At 37.9% G+C, this 23,068-nt stretch overlaps 1 protein-coding gene across 1 annotated transcript in view; it reads left to right on the top strand.

The window, feature by feature from the left end:
- Positions 1-23,068, top strand: part of Dnah3 (dynein heavy chain 3, axonemal) — a 912,075-nt gene that overhangs the window by 793,811 nt on the left and 95,196 nt on the right. Inside the window, exons 55-57 of the mRNA XM_068228454.1 lie at positions 1,059-1,250; positions 12,057-12,218; positions 12,298-12,434. Coding sequence (XP_068084555.1) covers positions 1,059-1,250; positions 12,057-12,218; positions 12,298-12,434 — 491 coding nt within the window. The remainder of the gene's footprint in view (positions 1-1,058; positions 1,251-12,056; positions 12,219-12,297; positions 12,435-23,068) is intronic.

Raw genomic sequence — 23,068 nt, 5'->3', positions numbered from 1 at the left:
TATTACAAATCAATAATTTTAAAACCTAGTAGTTACTTAAGTGGATAAAATGAATAAAAATAAAACATACTACAAAAATATTTGATATCTTACAGGTTAGGTAGCTAAATAAAATATGAATAAAATATTCTACATCCTACAACATTTCACATCAAACAGTGAGTATTCTTTAAAAAAGATTTACAAATAAAATATTCTACAACAACTTTCCACATCATAGAAATTCTACTCAGGTCTCAGAGAACTATATTGAAATCCAGTTTCTGAGTAAACCAAGTGGCCTTTTAAGTACAACAAAAATGAATTGAAATGTCTGGAGGAGTACTACAAGTTTAATCTTAGAAGAATACTGAAAAGAAAATGTCTGGAGGAATACTACAAGTGTACTCTTAGAAGAATGCTGAAAATAAAATGTCTGGACCATCAAACAAATCTCAGTGTATTGGAAGAGGCTAATACCATTAGCATTGGGGCAATGATTATCAATTATCAACTTTGATGGGCTGGACGCATTGCCTGCATGCCTTACACATGCCTTCGATAACAAGTGATATATTCTCAATTGATGAACGAAACAACATAATCAGGGAGGACAGCTAAAGAAATAGAAGGACATTCTAAAGTTTAATATTAAAAAGTTCCAAATTGACATTGGTATCTGGAGTGCATTTGTATCTGATGGAGTGTTACTCATGAGGACCCACAACATTTTGATCAACTGGAGTGATGGCACGAGTCCAATAAAAGAGATTGCAGAAAAGAATAAGAAAATCAGAGAATTGATTTGCCAGATTCTACAGTTACAAGAAGCTTTAGCAGTTTTGATATCCCAGCTTTGCAGCCAAGCTTGCTGTTCTGAAATTGGTATCTTTAGCCATCTAAGAATCTGTGATGGGCTTCATTGCCAGCAAGTAATATCTATTTTTTTTTTATGAGTACCTATATTTGTTATTGTTGGGAGTTATTTTAATCCCTAACCATTACATACTTTTTATGTGATTTTCTTTTTTGGATATTTGTCACAAATTAACTCTGTATTATTTTCTGTTTTCATATAGGTTCTTGCTGAAGAAATTCTTGCCAAACAAGTTGTGGCTGCAGAAACAGAGGTGGAGATTGATGATGCTAGAAACCTGTACACGCCTGTCTCCAAACATTCATCCGTCCTTTTCTTTTGCATCTCCGAGTTAGCTAACATAGACCCCATGTATCAGTATTCTCTGGTGTGGTTCCTCAATTTGTATATCCATGTGAGTCTGCTTATTACTGTATCATATCATTATTTGTAAAAGTATTAATTTACTGCAGAACATTGGTACCTTCTCAAACAAATGACTTCTGTAGAAACAGTAGGAAAAAATTATACTATACGATATCTTAAACCAAGCATGTTTGAATTTTGGACTTTTGGAAAAATATTCATCCAAACTGAGGTGCACAAATTATTGTTTATATTAGCTACACTGACAACTGTATCATTGACACATGTGTCCCCTTGCTTCCCAGTAGCAGTCATAGTCATTGTTGGTTGTTTGAGCAACTCAAGATGTTTCCCTAGGCAGTCATGTGTGACACCTGGATGAAACTCCAGAACTGCGTCTCACCACAGCCAGTCAGTGATGTTTGATATACCGGGTGAGTTGGCCGTGTGGTTAGGGGCATGCAGCTATGAGCTTGCATCCGGGAGATAGTGGGTTTGAATCCCACTGTCGGCAGCCCTGAAGATGGTTTTCCATGATTTCCCATTTTCACACCAGGCAAATGCTGGGGCTGTACCTTAATTAAGGCCACGGCCGCTTCCTTCCCATTACTCTCTTGATGTAGATATTATCACTGACTCTCATCATTCCAGGGGCATCTTTGATGTTAGTAACAAACTCGGTCTTTCCTATTTTGATCAAAAGACCCGTTTTAGCCGCTATTGAGTGCAGTGTTTGGAGCTGAGTAGTAGCCTCCTGTATGTCATTTGCCAATAAAAAGTCAGATCGTCTGCAAAGGCTAGGCATGGTATCCTTAGGTTGAGGCTTTAATCCCCATCCGTAATCCAGTGTTCTTTGGAAGGAATCTCATCCACTCTCTAATGATCTTTTCCAGAACGCAGTTAAATAATATGCATGAGATGCCATCTCCTTTCTCACCCCTGTTTTAATGGTGAAACTCTCCAAGAGTTGTCCTCTAGACTTTACTCTAGCTGTGGTATTGTGCAAGGTGGCTTGCACCAGCCTATTGATCTTGTTGTTAAGTCCTATTTCTCTTAATGTCTTATAAAGAGTAATTCTGTCTACTGAGTCGTATGCTTTCTGGAAGTTGACAAATATAGCTACCCATTGTCGGGCTCTTGACTTGCTGTATTGAAGGATGGTCTTCAAATTTTGTATCTGCTCAATACAGGACCTCGATGCTCTGAACCCTGCTTGATATTCTCCTAACTCTTTATCCAACTGTCTTGTTACATGGCGTTCCAGAATCTTGGAAAACAAGGAGTGATATTCCTCTGTGGTTACTAGGATCTGTTTTGCTTCCTTTCTTGTGGACTGGATGTATAATGACTGACGTCCAATCATCTGGGAGCCTCTCACTAGTCCATATGTCCAGAATTACTTTATGTATGCTCCTGGAGGTGTGTTCTCCAGCATGTTTTAGCATTTCTGCTACTATCCCGTCTTCCCCGGAAGCTTTATTATTCTTGAGTAGTTAAATTATATCTCTGACTTCTTCATAGGTTGGAGGAGGGATAAACTCAGTATTAGGGTTAGTTGGTTCTGTAACTTGGAGACATTCAATAGGTTCTTCTGCATTTAAGAGTCCTTTGAAGTAGTTAGCTAGAGACTGTCATTAAGACACAGGGATCCATCTGGTCTCTGGAGATGTAAGACAGGGGAAGCGAATTGGGTTGTTTGTTACTTGAGACCCTTGTATAGATCTCTAGAGTTGTTCCTTACAAAATCCTCCTCTGCTTGCTTAATCAGTTCCCGGTTGTGCTTCCTCTTGGCCCCTCTTATGATGCTTGACGTAGTTTTCCTTTGTGCAATAAAGGCTTGTAAATTAGCTTCGTTCTTATGTACATTCCATTTGATCCATGCCAGCCACCTAGTTTCTATAGCTTTATCACATTCGCTGGACCTCCACGGATGCTTGTTCCCGTTAGGTCTATTGGGGATTGTTTCCTGAGCCGCTACTGTTATGGCATCCCAAAGTTGATCCCATTTTGTAGATGTCTTAATCCTGTTGGTATTATGAATCAGTCTCTCTTGGTAACTAGTGCTATCCTCTTTGAGTTTGGTTGTATCAAACTTAGGAATCTTCGTGTTTCTTTGCTAACAGACCCGTGGTCTTTATTAGTGGTTTCAGGTTCATTTTAACCAGACACAGGTAGTGATTAGAGTCAATGTTGGCTCCTCGTATCACCTTGACATTCATAATTTCCTTGTGGTGCAGCTTGTCTATTGCTACGTGGTCGATTTGGAATTCACCCATCATGCTATTTGGGCATCGCCATGTCCTTGCCTTTCTGGGAAGGTGTTTGAAAGCTGTAGACATCAAAAGTAATACATACTTGGTGCAGACACTGATTAAGCGTTCCCCATTGGTGTTGGTTCTCTTATGGGCAGGATATCTTCCTACAATCTTCCGGTATTTCTGTTCTCTACCAATCTGGGCATTGAAATCTCCTAACAATATAGTCGTATGGTGATTTGGTACTTTGTCTAGGGTTTCCTCAAGGGCATCCCAGTACTGGTTTATCATTTCTGGGTTTTTCCTGTTAGAGTCATTGGTAGGAGCGTGGAAGTTAATCATAGAGTAAGGAAAGCACTGATGTTCTATCGTTTGGTGATGAAAAGTCAAGTATGCTTGTAACCAGTCGATGGTGTACTGCAAACTCAGTCCCAAGGAATGGTACATTTTCCATTACTCTATTACCAGGTTTCCCTTTATATATTCTATATCCTTGAGACTCTATGGCTTCTTCGTCTGGAAACCTAGTCTCTTGGAGAGCTGCTATACTGATGTTCTTGTCATTCAGTACTTCAAGTGTATGCTTAAGCTTTCTGGTCTTGATCAAGGAGTTTATATTGATTGTGGCTAGATACGTAATATTTCGTTTCAAGTTTCATTTAGATCCGACTGGGTCACATGAAGGTGTAGGTCCCCCAGAATCCAATGACCTACTTGTGGATTGTCTACCACCTGAGGTATTATGTTCATTAAGTTTGTACTTCATGTTTGATACAGTCTATCACACAAGTGATTAGGTTTGGTCACCCGAAGGTAACGAGCTGTTAACTATCAGGGTTGTAAGCCCTGTAGCCCCCAGCACTGATCGGTTCACTGACCCAGTTTCCACTGGGATTGGTTACCCAACCTCCACTGGGTTGCTCAGTTTAGCAGGGACACCTCGTGCAGGTTACGTGCTGGAGTTGGAGTGAAAGAGGCTAGTTGGATTCTCTTGCTGAATCCAATATGTTATGTTGCAGATGGCTGGCAACGACACATTTCACTCTCTTTTGTCCGGAGTCACATGGACTCTCCCAGGTTCATTCCCGGAGCCTGTATTTCCTTTATTTCTCTAATCCTCTAATTCCTAATCTTGTCCTTCCTGGTCTTCTATACTGTGCTACATAGGAACTTAATTTCAGCTGCCTGGAGTTTAGAATTATTCCTCTTGGTTTTTTTTCTTTTTTTGCTATTTGATTTACATCACACCAAAACAGACAGGTTTTATGGCAGATATGGGACGGGATAGGGCTAGAGCTAGGAAGGAAGCAACTGTAGTACAGGCCCAGCATTTTCCAGCTGTGAAGATGGGAAATCATGGAAACCCTCTTCAGGGCTGCCAACAGTGGGGTTGAAACCCACTATCTCCCAAATACCAGTTCACAGCTTCATGAACCAAACCGCGTTACCAACTCGCTTAGTATTGCCCCCATTTTGCCGGGCAGCTCAGCCGGTGAGCGAGAGTCTCAGAGGTAGACCGTTCGCTTACTGGCTGTGCAGAAAATTTTTAAGGACAGGGATAACTTAAGGACTAACGACAAATGGAAAGAACACTAAAAATAGGTTTTAACATTATTATAACTAACACTCTTCATAAATAAATAAATAATTTACAAAATCTCGGAATTTGAATTGTTTTCTCTTCTCGTCGGGTTATCATTAACATGGGATTCTCTTCAATGAAACCGGCAGATACAAGAATCTGCAATTATATAAACATGTGTTAGCCTACATTTATTAGGTAAAATAATCAAAGTAATTTTTGAGAATACCTTTCTCTGATTAAAATAAATTTATTTTGAAAAATTAAAATTTATCTCCTCTGGATTTCATCTATTATTAATGATTGAGTTGACTCTTTCCTCATTAATTGTAAAATCAAAATAAAATTTTCACTCATGAAATTATCTTCAAATCCTCTACCATATACTTTAAATTTATCAACTGATAGATTTTTTTCAATTATTCAATAAATATTTTCCTCATTATTTATATGAATGTGATGTCGCGTCAATCTACATGTTACTCATTGACTCAGATTTAATGGTTGTGTAAGGTCTACAAATTTCATCTCGTGATTCCCATCCACGGACATGGCCTTTACTTATTCATTTTTTTCTAATAAATAAGATCCTATTCTACCTTGGTTACCAATAAAATTCACTAAAGGTTCATATTTAAATAAATTATGAGCACAACAAGCGACGCAAAATCAACCAAAAATTACGCGCGCAGCGGGTATGATATCATGACAAATGTCGACAAGAAAAAAAAATTACAACACACAAAATATGGATAAAACTCACACACACATTCACACTAGGACACACAGTAATATTTAAGCAATTATTTACACGAATACTAGCCCTTAATTATTATTTTAGATTTTTTTAGTCTAAGTCAAGGGAAAATTTCATGATGACGATATCGGGTAAAATCATTACGACAAGTTGGGAGGTGATAGAGTGAGGATTATCACTTCAATGAAGAAATTAAGCTTACAACGATGTTCAAGAGAATGTTATAAATAGAAATCATCAGAAAAATTATCTTCCAAAAATGCCTATAACACAGGTCAAATTTAAATATACGCGCTTGCGGTCCATGAGTTGCGACTCTATTTTTACTCTCCTAACATTGTGGTTCTCAATTAATCCGTGCTCAATCTGAAGAAATTATGTTAGGCAACATACTCTCTTCCCATAAGACTCGATTAATGGATTCACAAATAACTCTCAAATATCAAATCCATTCCCAAGTCCAAAATAATATCACAGCCCAGTAAATGTTATGAATGATCCGTCAAGATACAGCCATATTCCAGGCCCACATTTACGTAAACTGAGCACACATTAATCTCATACAAGATTAAATAATATTACACTCATGGCCTTATTTGTATTTTTAACCCATAATGAAGTTGACTTATTATTAATTATTATTATTATTATTATTATTATTATTATTATTAACCGCGCATGGTCACATTCATGTAGGCTACTGTACGATAAAATTTCATAGATGATCCTAGCGTATCTCAAATCCATTAAAAACATCGCAATACCATTGAGAGAAATTTGACGTAATGAAACGCACTAACACACTGTCCCATCTGATCTCAAATAAATTATAATATCATTTTAAATTCAACCAAGATTATCGGAGAGGTCAAATTACTTTTAATATTCCTGTTACGCTGAATTAGGACAGTCAAAATTAGTCTCGAAGACGTTCATTCCACTAACTAACTAATAGAATCCAGTACACTTTCACACAGCGTCACAAGCTACCTTTCACCAAGGAAAGAAGGAGTAAAAAATCTAACTATAGAAATACTACTAGAAGTTACTTCAAATGAATAAGGAAAAGCAATGTTTACAGTAAATGTACAAAGATTGATAGAAAAAATATTTATAAAGGGTACTCAAGTGAATGTTGAATGCTGGATTTTGGCAGATGATCTATGGCAGGGATGGCGAACCTATGCCACGCGTGTCACTAAGTGACACGCGATCACAATTCCGGTGGCACTCCTCATGAACATAATAATGTTTACGTCTTGTACTATAGACAATACATATCTTATTGTGTTTCACGTGTAAGAAGTGAATATCGAAAATCTCAATACTAGTTCCATCCGGACGTGCACTGCTACACTGATAGGTCCGAAAGTCAAGTAAGATAACAGTGTCGTTTTCTGGTGGTTGTATACGGACCTCGAAAACATGTTTTCGGTGCTGAAAAGAACAGAAACTTAACAAAGGTAGTGACCGGATTTTTCAGGAACAGTGGACGAGGGAATTCCGACTGATAGGAAGATGTGTTGGCTGTGTTTGAAAACAATATTGTGTCCCTCACATTTAATGTAAAGCGAAATTTCGAGACTAATCATTCACATGTTTGTTCCATGCCAAATGAAGAAAGAAAAGAGAGTTCGTGTCACAAAATATCGAACATTACACAAAACAAACTAGTTCTTTTGTATCATCTTTTCGGCCAAGGAATAATATCAGTGCAGCTGTTTCCATGTGACTCACTGCATAGCACAGCTTGCATAGAAAACCGCTTTCTGACGGTGAGTTCTTGAAATAAACTTCCTTATTGATGTCCGACACATTATTTGAAAACTTCTCTAACAAACTACAAGTAAGTAACAGAATGAAATGAATGCCAGCCAGCTGAACTGCTGCAATAAGAATGAGTGAAGGAGTTTTGGAGCAATTGAAAGCTAAGTTGGATAACTCCCAGATGTATGCAGTATATTTTGATGAAAGCATGGATCTGACCTGTGACCTTACAAGCAAGGATAGCTGTTTTCTTCTGATTTACTTGCGGAAATGTGATGAGGTAGAAATTAGCTAAAATTGTTGAGCATACGAACTAAGACAACATGAACAGATAATGAAGCTAATGGAGGAAGTGAAGTCCATTGGCAATATTAGTGTTTTGGATTTTTATATCTAATACCATTCATCTTTATACAATTTGTTTTGCGTCGCACCGACAGAGATCGGTCTTATGGCGACGATGGGATAGGAAAGGCTTACGAGTGGGAAGGAAACCGCCGTGGCCTTAACTGAGATACCTGGTGTGAAAATGGGAAACAACGGAAAACAATCTTCGGGGCTGCCGACGGTGGGGCTCGAACCCACTATCTCCCGGATGCAAACTGACAGCTGCGCGCCCCTAACCGCGCGGCCAACTCGCCCGGTAGTAATATTTAATGACGACGTGTTACAACTGGTGCTTATTAATTATTTATTTATTTACAAATAATATGTTTAATCAAAACTTACAGTATTAAAAATGTATTTTTTCAGTATTTGCGAAATATGAGCACGGAACATATAGTCAAATGTATTTTCAAGATATGTATCTAATAAATAAATAAATAAATAAATAAATAAATAAATAAATAAATAAATAAATAAATAAATAAATAAATCAGTAAATACACAAATGAAATAAATAACATATTATGAAACATAATTAGGAATTCGGAAAGGACGTCGCCGGGGGGGGGGGGATTCCTAAAGGAAAATAACAAGTGGCACAGTCAACAGTTGAGAATAATACACCAGACTTAAAATGGCACACTAGTTGGAAAAGGTTCGCCATCCCTGATCTATGGCATGGTCAAGTCACCCATCATCGAACGATGCCTCCTCCCATGTCTGGAGTTGCCTTACATCTTAGAAGTTCATTGAAGACGTGAGGACGGACAGGAAATAGCAGTGGAATTCAGCAGGCAGATAGACTGGCATCTTGAAATATCTCCGAACTCCAATGGTCTTCCTCTTCTGTTTCTTCCGTGAAAGAAAAGCTGAAACTGACAAAAAAGCCTTAGAATGTGTTCAAGACACACGCTCGATGATATATGATTTAGTTGGAATACGTAACTTTTATAAACTCTTCAAATATTTGTAGGTTGATTTTATTATATGTCTGAACTGCCGAAGATCCAATATTTAATGAAGTTTGCAAAGTGAAGTTCTCCAGCGAAGTTAACACGTCTAAACGCAGCAGTAGTCGCAGTCAGAGTGATCATCCAGAATCAGAATTCAGGAAGTAAGATTTCCCTTTGGAAATACCACACTTTCATCGTCTTGAGACAGAGGTGTGTCTTCTCAATCCATCTTGATTGGTTATTCTCTTACATTCAGGCATATATTATCATTTTATTGGCTGATACTGTCAAACGTCAATCGGCCTTGAATTTATCGATCGGCTCATCTCTAGCTCTGCTCTGTGGATCACGTGGCACACAGCTGACTAAAGGACATCTAACCAACCAAAAAAGTATTCCCCAGCTCGCTCCCCGCTTGCCTGCTGAACTGGAAAATCCAGTCCTAGGTAGCTCGCTCTCGCCAACATGGAAGTGATGAAATTCCCTGTCCTGGCTGTAGAAATAATGTTCCAACTCACTGATAAAATAAAGTATTCCTTCTGAATAAAATATTACAAAATTTGAAGGGCACAGTATCGCTCTTGGCCAGTGTGGTGGTTTCAGGGCTGTATATAAGAATGGCTGTATAATAAGACTTGTAGAGTGTCATATTTATTTTCAGAGGTACTTGTTCATCCCACAGCACATCTTACTTGATAGTAGAATTGCATCACTTTGTGGATTTGGTTGTTCACCTCATATATTTGCCTGGTTGTGTTTTGAGACAATGCTGCCCAAGTAAAGTACGGTACTTGAAATCTGGGATGCTGTCCAATTGTGCTTCAATGAGCATGACCTTTGGATCACCTCCTTCCTTCTGCACTGCCATCACCACTGTCCTTGTCTTGCTGATGTTTAGGCTGCAACTCTGAGCCACACCCCCTAGCATCGTGGAAACAATCCCAGTACCAATAAATACAGAACGAAGGTTGAGGCATAGATCGTGACTAGGAAAGACCTAAATGCAAACAGCCTTGAACTGTAAACGAGCCTCTTGACAAATAATAGTAAGGGACTAAATCTATAAGTAATAAAATTCAAAATAATTGAAATAAGGGTTTATTCAAATCAAGAAAAGAAAATAGAGAGAAAGGAAATTATCAAATAAAAGGATAAAGAATGGGTACATACATAAACAGTCCAGGCCGAGTTGTTGGCACAACATTATTCTGTGAGCATCAAGTCACCAAAAAAAAAAAAAAATTAAACATTCGGCGGGCTCACTCAGTTAAGTGCAATACCATTCAATAGGTGCCAGTATTAATATTGGTGCAACAGATCAAATGAGATCGTTCTTTCCTACGAGTATATTTCATATCACTCAACAAAATTTAGACACTACCCTCATTAATAACAATCACCACAGATCATCCAACTTCCATGCATCAAGGAGAAAACCCTGAGTTAAAAAGAAATAAAATGCGTAGGATTTCAGTATGGGATAAAAGAGAAATGACTCTGGACCAAGGAGATAATATATAACAAAAGGGGAAAATCTCAGGCATGCGCATAGCCTAAATGAACAAAACATAAAACATGGCGGCCCTATAGGTAAATGAACAGCCAAGACAGGTGCGAAGGCAAAAGGAATAGCACCATACGAAAATGCATGAATAAAATACAGAAACAAGATCAAAATTCAAATTCAAATGATTGATACATCTTTGTTACACTCCCCTCTCATACTAACACTCGTGCACACATTCAGACACAGCCGGGATCGGCAAGCAATACAAGCAGCAGCATCAATTAAATGTCTAACTCAATTTCATATAACATGACCCCAAGGCCACAATCGAGGTCTCATTTATATCAGAAGTTGCGTGCACAGGTCAAACGAATTCAGCTGTGGGATCAGAGAAATCCCCCAGTCATGCACAAACCCATCAAGGTTCGCACTTCGTGCAACACGAGTGGAAGCTCATGCCGACACAAAGGGCAAACAGTCATCAGATGGCGAATTACATAAAAATACAGCGCACATACACAGAAGTAATATGAGACTGTACCATCAACATATCATAATCACAATAACCACAAGAAAAAACAAGCAGTCCATTCATACTGCAGAGCGAACAACATATACCAATCACCTATATATCACTGAACAAATATTACGAAAGAATACCCATACCTGAAGTATATTAACTGTCAAAGAAAGGAGAAGGATGGTAGTACAGGGTAAGTTTGAAGCGTTTAAAGACTTTTCTGTACATCAAAAACACTACTCCGATATGCGTGGAGTTCAGTTTTTATTCTTCTCTCAAAGCAAAAAACCAACGATTCGAGTCAAGGAGATAAAATTAACATCTCGTCGGAAAGATATGACCATCGTTGCCCAACATCGAGGGAGCTGCCCTCTCTAGTATAATCATGAAAGTTGTTAAGTCATCCAAGGTGAGGCCGGAAGAGGCCATTAGCAATAACAGAACAGTAATATTTAGGAATTTGCCATGCAGATATGGCTCAGCTCTTCAACTCTTTACTCCATCTCTGCAGTCTCTAGCCATTTCCTCTTCTGATACTCTCCAGATCATGGAATCATGTACTAATATGAAGGCTCGTAGATCATCATGCTCTTTCCTTATATGTGACTTAATTAGGACATTCACTGTATTGATGAATAGGTGGGGTCATAATGAACTGCCCTGTTACATTCCTCTCTTCATTTCAAACCAGTCTGGAAGACCACCACATACTTGAACATAGCTTTTGTTCCCTCTCTATGACATTTTCAATTTGCCTATGAGGCTGTCTCTCATCTGCAATTCCTTCATGCATTGCCAAATTCTTTCCCTCATTACACTACCACAGGATTTCTGAAGGTCCAATAATAGTAAATATTGAAGCTTCTCTTTTTCCCCAGTATTTGTCTGTCAGCATCCTAACTGCACAGAAAAGGTCTGTAGTTGGCTTTCCTGCCCTAAATCCATATGTTTCTTGCTATAGGAATGATTTGATCGTATAACATGAAGCATATTTTGCTGCTGAAGAAAATAATCATAACCATTATGGGATTTAAACCATCATAATATGCTATAAAATTTTGTAACTTCTTTCATTGTCTTTTAGTCTTACTGTGGTTATTTATCAGGCTATATGGTGTTTGTTCCAGTCTATAATTCACAGTGAAAAGTCTGACGTGCTTGAAGAAAGGCTGTTTTATCTAAATGATCACTTCACAAATAGTATATACAGAAATGTGTGCCGTTCACTGTTTGAGAAAGATAAACTTATCTTCTCTTTCGTCCTGTGTGTTGGTATTCAAGGATCTCGGGTAAGTACCATTCTGTTAGATCAGCTTGGTGATTGAATTCCTTAGTTTGTGTTTCTAACATAGCTTGATCTGTTTCTAGGGTGCAATAGATCAAGAAACACTATCATTCCTACTGACAGGCGGAGTAGCATTGGACAATCCATATCCGAACCCTGCTCCTGCTTGGCTACAGGATAAATCATGGTCAGAATTGGTGAGGGCCAGTCTAATCCCAAGGTATGCTCACTTCGTCTGCAAAATTACAAGCTCCTATAACATAACACTGTTCAAATTGTATCATAAAAATTAATTAAATTCTTTAGAAATCATTTTTAGTTAGTACTCAGCTACAGCTGGACTGGTCTCACACTTGATACTATCTCATGAATGAATTTTTCCTCCAAGGTTTTGTTATTCATGCCAGCATTTTCCACAACTCTAGAAGGATGTGAAATCTTCCTTATTGCTGCTATCGAGTCCATGATAATATTCTTATCGAGACTGCTGAGAAGAAGAATGGACCCACTATTCAGTTTGCGACGCTGCACACCAAACTCCAACCTTCTGTGGGTGCAAGGGTCTTATGTGAATGCTATGTGGGTTACATGTGGCCCAAATGCATCTACGAGGCGTGTTTTTCAAGTAAGGTCCATTTGAAAATAAGTTCACAACGAAAGGTTATTTCAAAAAAGTAAATTTATTTTCAGAAAGTACATACTTCACTCTGTTTTTTGACATAGTTGCCAAGTATGTTCAAACACTTATCATACCTCGTAACCAATTTTAAAATACCCTCTTCATAGAAATTTGCTGCCTGCTCTGATAACCAAGAGTTCACTGCCGTTTTCACGTCGTCATCATCATTGTAATGGTTGCCACTGAGGTGTTGTTTGAAGTGGAGGAACAGATGGTAATCGCTTGGCGCAAGATCAGGACTGTAGGGTGGGTGGTCTGAAACTTCCCAGCCAAAACTGTCCAATAAATCGTGGGGCTGACCTGCAATGTGAGGTCTTGCATTGTCATGGAGAAGGACAATTCTCTTTGTCAGCATGGCGCATCTTTTGTTTTGAATCGCTCTGCGTAGCTTTCTCAGGGTTTGGCAGTATGCTTCTGCATTGATAGTGGTTCCTCGTTGCATGAAGTCGACCAACAAAACACCATGCCTATCCCAAAACACCGATGCCATGATTTTGTGCTGGGACAGAGTCTGTTTGGCCTTCACCTTTACAGGCGAGTGTGTGTGGCTCCATTCCATGCTCTGTTGCTTCGATTTGGGCGTGATATGCGAAACCCATGTTTCATCTCCAGTTACAATCTGACTCAAGAAGCCGTCATCTTCTTCGTCATAACAAGTCAAGAACTTTGCACACTCAAATCTTTGGTTTTTGTGATCCTCTGTTAGGAGTTTCAGGATCCAATGGGAGCACAGTTTCCTAAACTTTAGGTGTTCAGAAACAATGTTGTAAAACACTGATCTCAACACATCAGGAAGTTCGTTTGAGAGACCTGTTATTGTGAAGCGCCTGTTCTCACGAATCTTCGCTTCAACTGAAGCCACCAAATTGTCTGTAATCAAAGAAGGGCGACCGGAGCAGTCCTCATCATGGACGTTGTTACGGCAATCTTTGAATTGTCGTACCCACTTGCGCACTTTGCTTTCACTTATAACAGTATCACTGTACACTTCGCAAATCTGTCAATGAATTTCTGCAGCAGACAGGTTCCTTGTTGACAAAAACTGTATCACTGACCGAACCTCACACGCGGCAGGCAAGTTGATAGTCTTAAACATTTTGAAAGCACAGAACAGAACCGTACAGGTTAGCTACAGAGCTGAAACTGAGCACAGTTGTTCCCGAGGCATGCCAGTACATGACACATGCGCTCGTTGCAATATGCATGCGAACTACTAGTGTCTACAACAAAACAGACCTTACTTAAAAAACACACTTAGTATTTTGAAAATTCACCTAACTAGTCAGATGGAACCAGCATCATCTTTGAACCATGTAATGTTCAGAACTCCTCATAGCCATACAGTAAAATCCAGGAACCATAAGCAGTAATGGACTTGTTTTTCTTTATCCAGCTCGTGCCTTTCGTGATTGGTAGTCATTTTGTATAGCCGCTATTTCTTAATTTGGTTGGTCTTTGACTTATGGAGTATGAATATCCCACCTCCTGAGACAAACAACATAACAATTTCCTAGGAGACTGAACGAAACAAGTCTGAACACCTTCTACCATGTCTGCCAAACCAGATGTGCGATGCTTGCCAAACACTCTCAACAAAGACCCAGTTGTTACGAACTTTCTCACTATAGCCAGTACCATATCTTTCTTAAGAGGATTACGTGCACCATACTCTTTCCTGAACACCCATTGTGTGGTTACAATAGACTTTATAATCCAATCATTTTTTACTAAATATATGGACTTAGGCAATGTGTACTTTATCTTGAATGAATGTACAGTAAAATAATAAGCAAGCCAGCAACAAGCAAAGTTGAGGAAACAATTGATAACTAACAAGGATTAACTTGTGTGTTGTTGAAAAATGTTGGTAAGTGAATCTCCCAGAGTTTCTTCACATATAGAAAGCAGTCATTTCTTTCTGTCTATCAGATGGAAATGGGACATTTTTAAAACCATCAGGTTTACATAAATCACTCTGTGTTGTGAAAGAGGAGATGTGCTAGATAATTTCACAAAAAGTAGAATCATCATTTTTGGAATTGAGGTGATTTTCAAAATTCAGTACTGGGAATTAGAGCTCAGAAGATGTGGGTTGCTCTTGAAGAACTTTACCAATGAATCTGATAAATGTATTTTTTCAGGATAACTTAAACTTAGTAACTTATGCCCTATTCAAGGCTCTCAAAGTTCTCAAACATACATGTTAGTGAACATTTAGTCACCGAGCTCGATAGCTGCAGTCGCTTAAGTGTGGCCAGTATCCAGTAATCGGGAGATAGTGGGTTCAAACCCCACTGTTGGCAGCCCTGAAGATGGTTTTCTGTGGTTTCCCATTTTCACACCAGGCAAATGCTGGGCCTGTACCTTAATTAAGGCCATGGCCGCTTCCTTTCCATTCCTAGGCCTATCCCATCGTCGCCATAAGACATATCTGTGTTGGTGCGACGTAAGAACATTTAGTCAAGCTTGGGACAATTCTCATTATGATGTTCGAGTCTTGCTCAACCTCACCAAGAAAAGTAACTCTGATCTTGTCCGGCCCCATGGTGTAGGGGGCAACTCATCCACCTGTGACCCGGCGGCCCCGGGTTCGATTCCCAGCCGGGTTAGGGGTTTTTAATTGTAATGATTAATATCCCTGGCCTGGGGACTGTGTGTTTTTGACATCCTCAATCTTCCTTTCCTCACACACAACATTCCACACTTTTGCCATTCCAATTACACACAGGTTCATACAGTATGGTGCCAGTAGGGGCAAAACATCCACTGAAGATCAGAGTTATTTTAACAAAATGCTATTCGTTCAGGGCGTCGACTCATGTGAATCTTTTGCCCCGAACAAATAGCATTTAAGAAAAAAATCCAGATAATTATAGAGGATTGTCTATCTTGGACTGCACATACAAGATTTTTTCCAAGCTCTTATATGGAAGGACTGAAGATCAACTAGAAAAAGAGTTAGGAGAATACCAAGGAGGCTTTAGACCCTGGAGAAGTTGTGCTGAACAAACCATACAAAACAAGCCTATAGTAATAACATTTGTTGACTTTAAGAAGGCATATGATTGTATACATAGACCTTCAGTGTTAAAAATTTTATGGAATTTTGGACTCCAGCCTAAATGAATTAAACTGATAGAACTTACTTTAACTAATGCCATATCAAAAGTAAAGTTTAGAGGAGAAGTTTCTGAACCACTTTTGAATAAAACAGGATTAAGACAAGGAGACTGTTTATCACCATTACTATTTAATTGTGCATTAGAATTTTTAATAAGGGAATGGTACAAGGTCAACCCAAAGAACATAAAAGTTGGAAGCTCCAAACAAAATTTAAATTTAAACTGTTTAGGATTTGCTGATGACCTTGCTCTATTGTCCAACAATATTCAGGAAACTCAACACCAAATTAAATCTCTACTGGAAATAGCACAAAAAATAAGTCTTACAATATCCTTTGAGAAAACTGAGATCATAGGTTTGTTCGCAGAGCGAATCCGTGATAGTTCGATTTATCGTCCATATGCGCATGCGTGGTTGGCAACTAGTTTGAAATATGACGAGCTAATTTCCACTACGAACGGAAGTGGTTGGAAAGGTCTGCTGTTTTGAACCAACGTGTTTTGTATTCTGTAAGCTTCAGAAATTAATTAGGAATTTTTCGAAACTTCAGGTTTTAAAATTGATAAACACGGTAAGATAACAATGTGAATGACTACATAGTGTTAGTAGTATTAGTTTAAAGTCTGAATATATAGGCTATACTTAGACATAAATACAGAAGTGGGTTATATTTATATTTTCGTATTTGGTAAATTTTACTTATTTTGTAAGGTTACTTCAGCAACTAATCACAGCCGTGAAGTAATTCTCAGGTCAGTTATGAAACGAACATAGATGGCAGCGGGTATGCGCGCGCATATTCTGACTCGCTGACTGAAAGAGTTTTCGTCCAGGATCAGAAACTGTTCCAACGGTTTGCTGATGGCTTCCAACAGTTTGAAAAGTTTGTACGAACAACACATTAGTAGTCAGCAACTCTGATGATCGCTACTACAAACACGAATTTGAATGTGCGCATGCGCCTGATAGATGGCAACAGTTTCTGACTGTACTGCGAACAAAGCTCATATTTATACATCCCCCACTGGTAAATAAAATAACAATTGATGGGCAAGAAATCAAAATTGTTGATAAATTTAAGTATAACTTACAATCTTAATGAGAAACCAGCTTGGCATTACAGAATAAATAAATTAAACAAAATAATTATATTACCAAGACTACATACAATAAAAAAAACTTATCGTTAGCAGCAAAATTAAAACATTATAAAACAGTCACACAGCCAGAAATAACTTATGCTAGTGAAACCATTTTTAAAACTACTAATACAGTTGAAACAGACAAAATACTTCAGACAGAAAGAATAATAATTAGAACATGCATAAATAAATATCAAGTTAATGGACAATGGAGAATAGCATCAAATAAAACAGTTTATAAAGATAATTGAACCAGTATTGAGCATGATTAGGAAAAAACATATATCGTTCTTTGGACATCTTATCAGAGCACCTGACACCAGAATTAGCAAAAGAATAATTGAAAAATTATGGAATAGCAAGACCAAGATTAAAGGAATCACAGAAATTAAGGAAAATATTAAAGAGCTACAAATAACAATAGACAATCTCAAAAATAAAACCGATAAAGTTAAGAAACTTCAAGGCACACACACCAGGCTACAGACCAAGATCAATAAAAGGTCTACTGGGAGGGTATTTTCAACAGAACAAAGGAAGGCAGCATCTCTCAGAATGAAAAAAAATATTTGGCTGATAGAAAATCAAGAAATCTTTTGTATAATTGACTAGAGTGGTCCAATGTAGGCCATAAAATGTATAATAATAATAATAATAATAATAATAATAATAATAATAATAATAATAATAATAATAATAATAATAATAATAATAATAAATATTAATTAATATTAAATATTAATATTAAAATTATATTATAAAATTATTATTATTATTATTATTATTATTATTATTATTATTATTATTATTATTATTATTATTATTATTATTATTATTATTATTATTATTATTATTATTATTATTATTATTATTATTATTATTATTATTATTATTATTATTATTATTATTATAATACATTGAAACCACCAGTTTACAAAATTACATTAAAAGAAAGGAGGTTGAAACCTTCCCCTCAAACTACCTGCAGTCGCTATCACATGTCTAAGCAAATTCTGCCATTTCCTTGTGCTGCTGGATCTTCCTCATGCAGGGCTCTCCTCTGCCTCCCTTAGGTCAAGTTGCATTTCCAAGCACTGGAGCAATTCAGACAAGACGGCCCAAAAGTGCGCTACTTTTATAGTTCCAAAAGGGGAATAAGGGGAAGCTTCCAGAACTCTTTGCTAATAGGCTGGATTCCTGTACACACACCCGGATTTAATTGGCTAGATAACATATTTCTATCTGATAGGTAGATTACAGTCAAGGAGGAACCAGTTGAAGTATTGACAACTTTGTTACATTAAAAAAATCCTCAGAACCAGTTTTACCAACTACAAAATAAACATTACTCTATCTAGTAGTTACAAATCGATGGTCTTGCCATCTGACAGTAGATGACAAAATCTTTGTAAGTTTACAAGTTCAAGTCCATTAGCATAGATGGCCTTAGAGAAGGCGCGCTGTTTAAATAGCCGGGGAATGTGTACCCCTGGTACATTTATCATCATTATTATTCTGATGATGATATTGATTCGGAGCCAATGAGATGTAATTTTTCATTTCAAAAAGTCCAGCATTGGTGAGAAGTCTGTGACTGTGCTACTTAGCTATCACACTCTCCTCCCCTCTTAAAAGACGAAAAACAATCTAGTTTGCACTTTATTCCATTGCCATATGTAAACAGTCTCTAGTGATGCATTCAGTGTTTTCTCTGCAATATTTGTGTAATTCATTAACAAACATACATTACATATATTATCATTATAGACTGTTATGCCTTTCAACATTCAGTCTGCAAGCCTCTGTGAATTTACTAAACATTGCCACAATCCTCTATTTGCAACTAGTGCTGTGGCCTCATTTAGTTCTATACCTCTTAAATCGTTAGAAACTGAGTCTAAACATCGTCGCCTTGGTCTCCCTCTACTTCTCTTACTCTCCATAACCGAGTCCATTATTCTCCTAGGTAACCTATCCTCCTCCATTCACCTCACATGACCCCACCACCGAAGCCAGTTTATGCATACAGCTTCATCCATCGAGTTCATTCCTAAATTAGCCTTTATCTCCTAATTCCGAATACCCTCCTGCCATTCTTCCCACCTGTTTGTACCGGCAATCATTGTCGCTACTTTCATGTCTGTTACTTCTAACTTAAGAGTGTGATATCCTGAGTCCACCCAGTTTCGCTCCCGTAAAGCAAAGTTGGTCTCAAAACGGACCGCTGTAAAGATAGTTTCGTCTGGGAGCTGACTTCCTTCTTACAGAATACTGCTGATCGCAACTGCGAGCTCACTACATTAGCTTTACTACACCTTGATTCAATCTCACTTACTATATTACCATCCTGGGAGAACCCACAACCTATATACTTGAAATTATCGACCTATTCTAGCTTTGTATCACCAATCTGACATTCAATTCTGTTGAATTTCTTACCTACTGATATCAGTTTAGTCTTTGAGAGGCTAATTTTCGTATCATACTCATTGCACCTATTTTCAAGTTCCAAGATATTAGACTGCAGGCTTTCAGCACAGTCTGCCATTAAGCCCAAATTGTCAGCATAGGTCAGACTGCTTACTACATTTCCACCTAACTGAATCCCTCCCTGCCATGTTATACCTTTCAGCAGATGATCCATGTAAACTACGAACAGGAAAGGTGTAAGATTACAGCCTTGTCTAACCCCTGTAAGTACCCTGAACCAAGAACTCATTCTACCATCAATTCTCACTGAAGCCCAATTGTCAACACAAATGCCTTTGATTGATTTTAATAATCTCCCTTTAATTCCATAGTCCCCCAGTATGGCAAACATCTTTTCCCTCTGTACTCTGTCACATGCTTTCTCTAGATCTACGAAACATAAACACAACTGCCTATTCCTCTTGTACCATTCTTCAATTACAGGCGCATACTGAAAATCTGATCCTGACAGCCTCTCTGTGGTCTGAAACCACACTGGTTTTCATCCAACTTCCTCTCAACGACTGATCGCACCCTCCCTTCCAAGATGCCAGTGAACACTTTGCTTGGTATAATAATCAGTGGTATACCTCGATAGTTCTTGCAATCTTTCCTGTTCCCTTACTTATAGATAGGTGCAATTACTGCTTTTGTCCAATCTGAAGGTACTTTACCAACACTCCATGCTAATCTTACTACTCTATGAAGCCATTTCATCCCTGCCTTCCCACTATACTTCACCATTTCAGGTCTAATTTATCTATCCCTGCTGTTTTATGACAATGCAGTTTATTTACCATCCTTTCCACTTCCTCAAGCGTAATTTCACCAACATCATTTTCCTCTTCCCCATAAGCTTGGATGTATGCAACACCACCAGGGAGATTTCCTTTTACGTTAAGAAGATGTTCAAAATATTCCCTCCACCTCTCCAGTGATTCCCTGGGATCTATTATGAGTTCACCTGAATTACCCAAAACACTATTCACTTCCTTTTTCCCTTCCTTTCTAAGATTCTTTATTACTGTCCAGAAAGGTTTCATTAAAACTCAGAAATAGGTTGCCAGTAAGGGTTCCAGTTTCTCATCAAAATCGATACATTTGCAGCCTAAATGGCTCAAATCAAAATGTTATCAAATCACATTAGAGCTGGAGACATCAACCTAATATACACACAATCACTGCTGATCTGCAGTTAGGGCTGTTGCCCAGGTAGCAGGTTGTCAGTTGTACCAAGCCTTCCTTAAATGATTTCAAAGATATTAAAAATTTATCAAACATCTCCATTGGTAAATTATTCCAATCCTTAATTCCTCTACCTCTAAATGAATATTTACTTCGATTTGTCCTCTAAAATTTCCTACTTAATCTACATGTTATGTATGATCTTCCATATTTTTAAGAACTCTATTCAAGCTTACTGTATCAATCTTCAGTCTACTGATATGAGGGCTTTTTTTTTTTAAAGTTCTGATAGGCCATAAATAACAGATGTATTGAGATAACAAGAACTCTATTCAAGCTTACTGTATCAATCTTCAGTCTACTGATATGAGGGCTTTTTTTAAAAAAGTTCTGATAGGCCATAAATAACAGATGTATTGAGATAACAAAATGGTTTTATTACCAAAAGATTTGTACATTCTTACTGTTTTTTCTACATAGTCATCATGAAGGTTGAGGCATTTGTCATAACGAGAGACCAGCGTTCCTATACCCTCTGCAAAGAAGTCTGCCGCCAGTCTATGCCAGATGAGGAAGTCTACTGTGAGACCCTACGTCGCCTCCAGAGAGCGATACAAAACAAACAAAGAGACATCCTCTCATCTGGCATGATTCTGATCCATGACAATGCAAAACTGCATAGTGCCAATGTGACAAAGGAACTTATCTAAATGTTCGAGTGGGAAGTCTTTGACCACCCACCTTACAGTCCTGACCTAGCACCCAGTGACTATCTCCTTTTTCGAGAAACGAAGGCGTGATTACATAGACAACGCCTCGCTACCAATGAGAGCTTCAAGACTCTGTAAGGACCTACATGAGCTCACTGGCTCTTTGCAGAGGGTATAGGAAAACTGGTCTCTCATTATGACAAATGCCTCAACCTTCATGGTGACTGCGTAGAAAAAGAAGTAAGAATGTACAAATCTTTTGGTAATAAAATCATCTTGTTATCTCAACACGTCCATTATTTATGGCCTATCCGAACTTAAAAAAAACTCAGCCCTTGTATTTGTGACCTGTGTTAGAACAGTCATCAAGAAAGGATGGAGAAATTTATATGTGTTCTAAAATTTATTGGAATATATATTTTTTCTATCTAATTCAGAGACATCAAGAGAGGCATTATGAACTGTTAATGATGAAGAAGTTTCAATCTATGAAGATGTGAAAGTTGAATGTTAATTTGCAGGGATTTTGTAATATTGTGTAATTGTGTTTTAAAATTGAAAGCAAATTGTGAGGCAGCATGTACGGGGACGTGTTGTGTTCTTGATGACGAAGTTGTATCGCATAACGAAAATTTCTCGAACTTCCCCTGCAGAAATCTGGTGAATCGTCATTGGTCAGAATAACGACCTTTTCCATTGGTGAATATGGAGATGTGGGGAAATTCTGTGTTTTCATTGGTCTACTTGTGATCGCACGATTTCCGGTTTTGGGGTCCTTGTGAGAGCAAGGCAACTGCCCCCATCTTTGAATACTGATCACCTTAGCAGCCGGACACACTCTAGGTCCGTCCCGTCTCCGGACTCCAGCCTTCTGGGGTTACTGGCTTCTCATGGTACACGTTACAGTCTTTGATTTCATTTAATTCTTCCTTGTATTTCGGCCTTTTCTCATTTCACGTAACTTTCCCATGTAAAATTTTGTTTTGCGCATCGGAGTTTCTCCCTAGATTTTCATATTCACCAATTTTGAGTTTCCTGAATGACTTTGTCTCAACAGACAAGTCATAGCAATCTTGTTATTGGCAGCAACTCTCTTTTCATGTTCTCTGAATTTGTTAATCTATGTAAATTGTATTTAACATAAATTTAACTGTCTTTGAGTTTGCCTCTCATAATCCTACCTCAACTTCTGTGTTAAAGCTTGTATTACACACTATCTGAAGAGCTGTAGTATTCAACTGTATGTCAGTACGTATTTCAGTTCAGTGTACTTGAGTTTTATTTTCTACATTAATTGCTGGCCTTATTTTCTATTTGGTGTTGTACTTTAGTTTGTCAACAGATTTCAAGGGTGTGTTTCTCTTTCCCCACAATGCCATACGTTCCCATGGCCTCATTAGGGTTCCTTCCATGTTTCCACATCCTTCCGTAGTTGTCGTTGTTAGTCCTGTAAGTAAAGTTGTTGCAACACAAACATGGCATAAATTTTGTTTCAATTTAATATTTTTCAAATTTTATATTATTCCATTTTTTATTATTATTATTA

The sequence above is a fragment of the Anabrus simplex genome, chromosome 6 (genome assembly GCF_040414725.1).
Source record: "Anabrus simplex isolate iqAnaSimp1 chromosome 6, ASM4041472v1, whole genome shotgun sequence".
Taxonomy (NCBI): domain Eukaryota; kingdom Metazoa; phylum Arthropoda; class Insecta; order Orthoptera; family Tettigoniidae; genus Anabrus; species Anabrus simplex.
The sequence above is the reverse complement of the archived record's forward strand: the minus strand, read 5'-3'. Positions and strand labels throughout refer to the sequence as shown.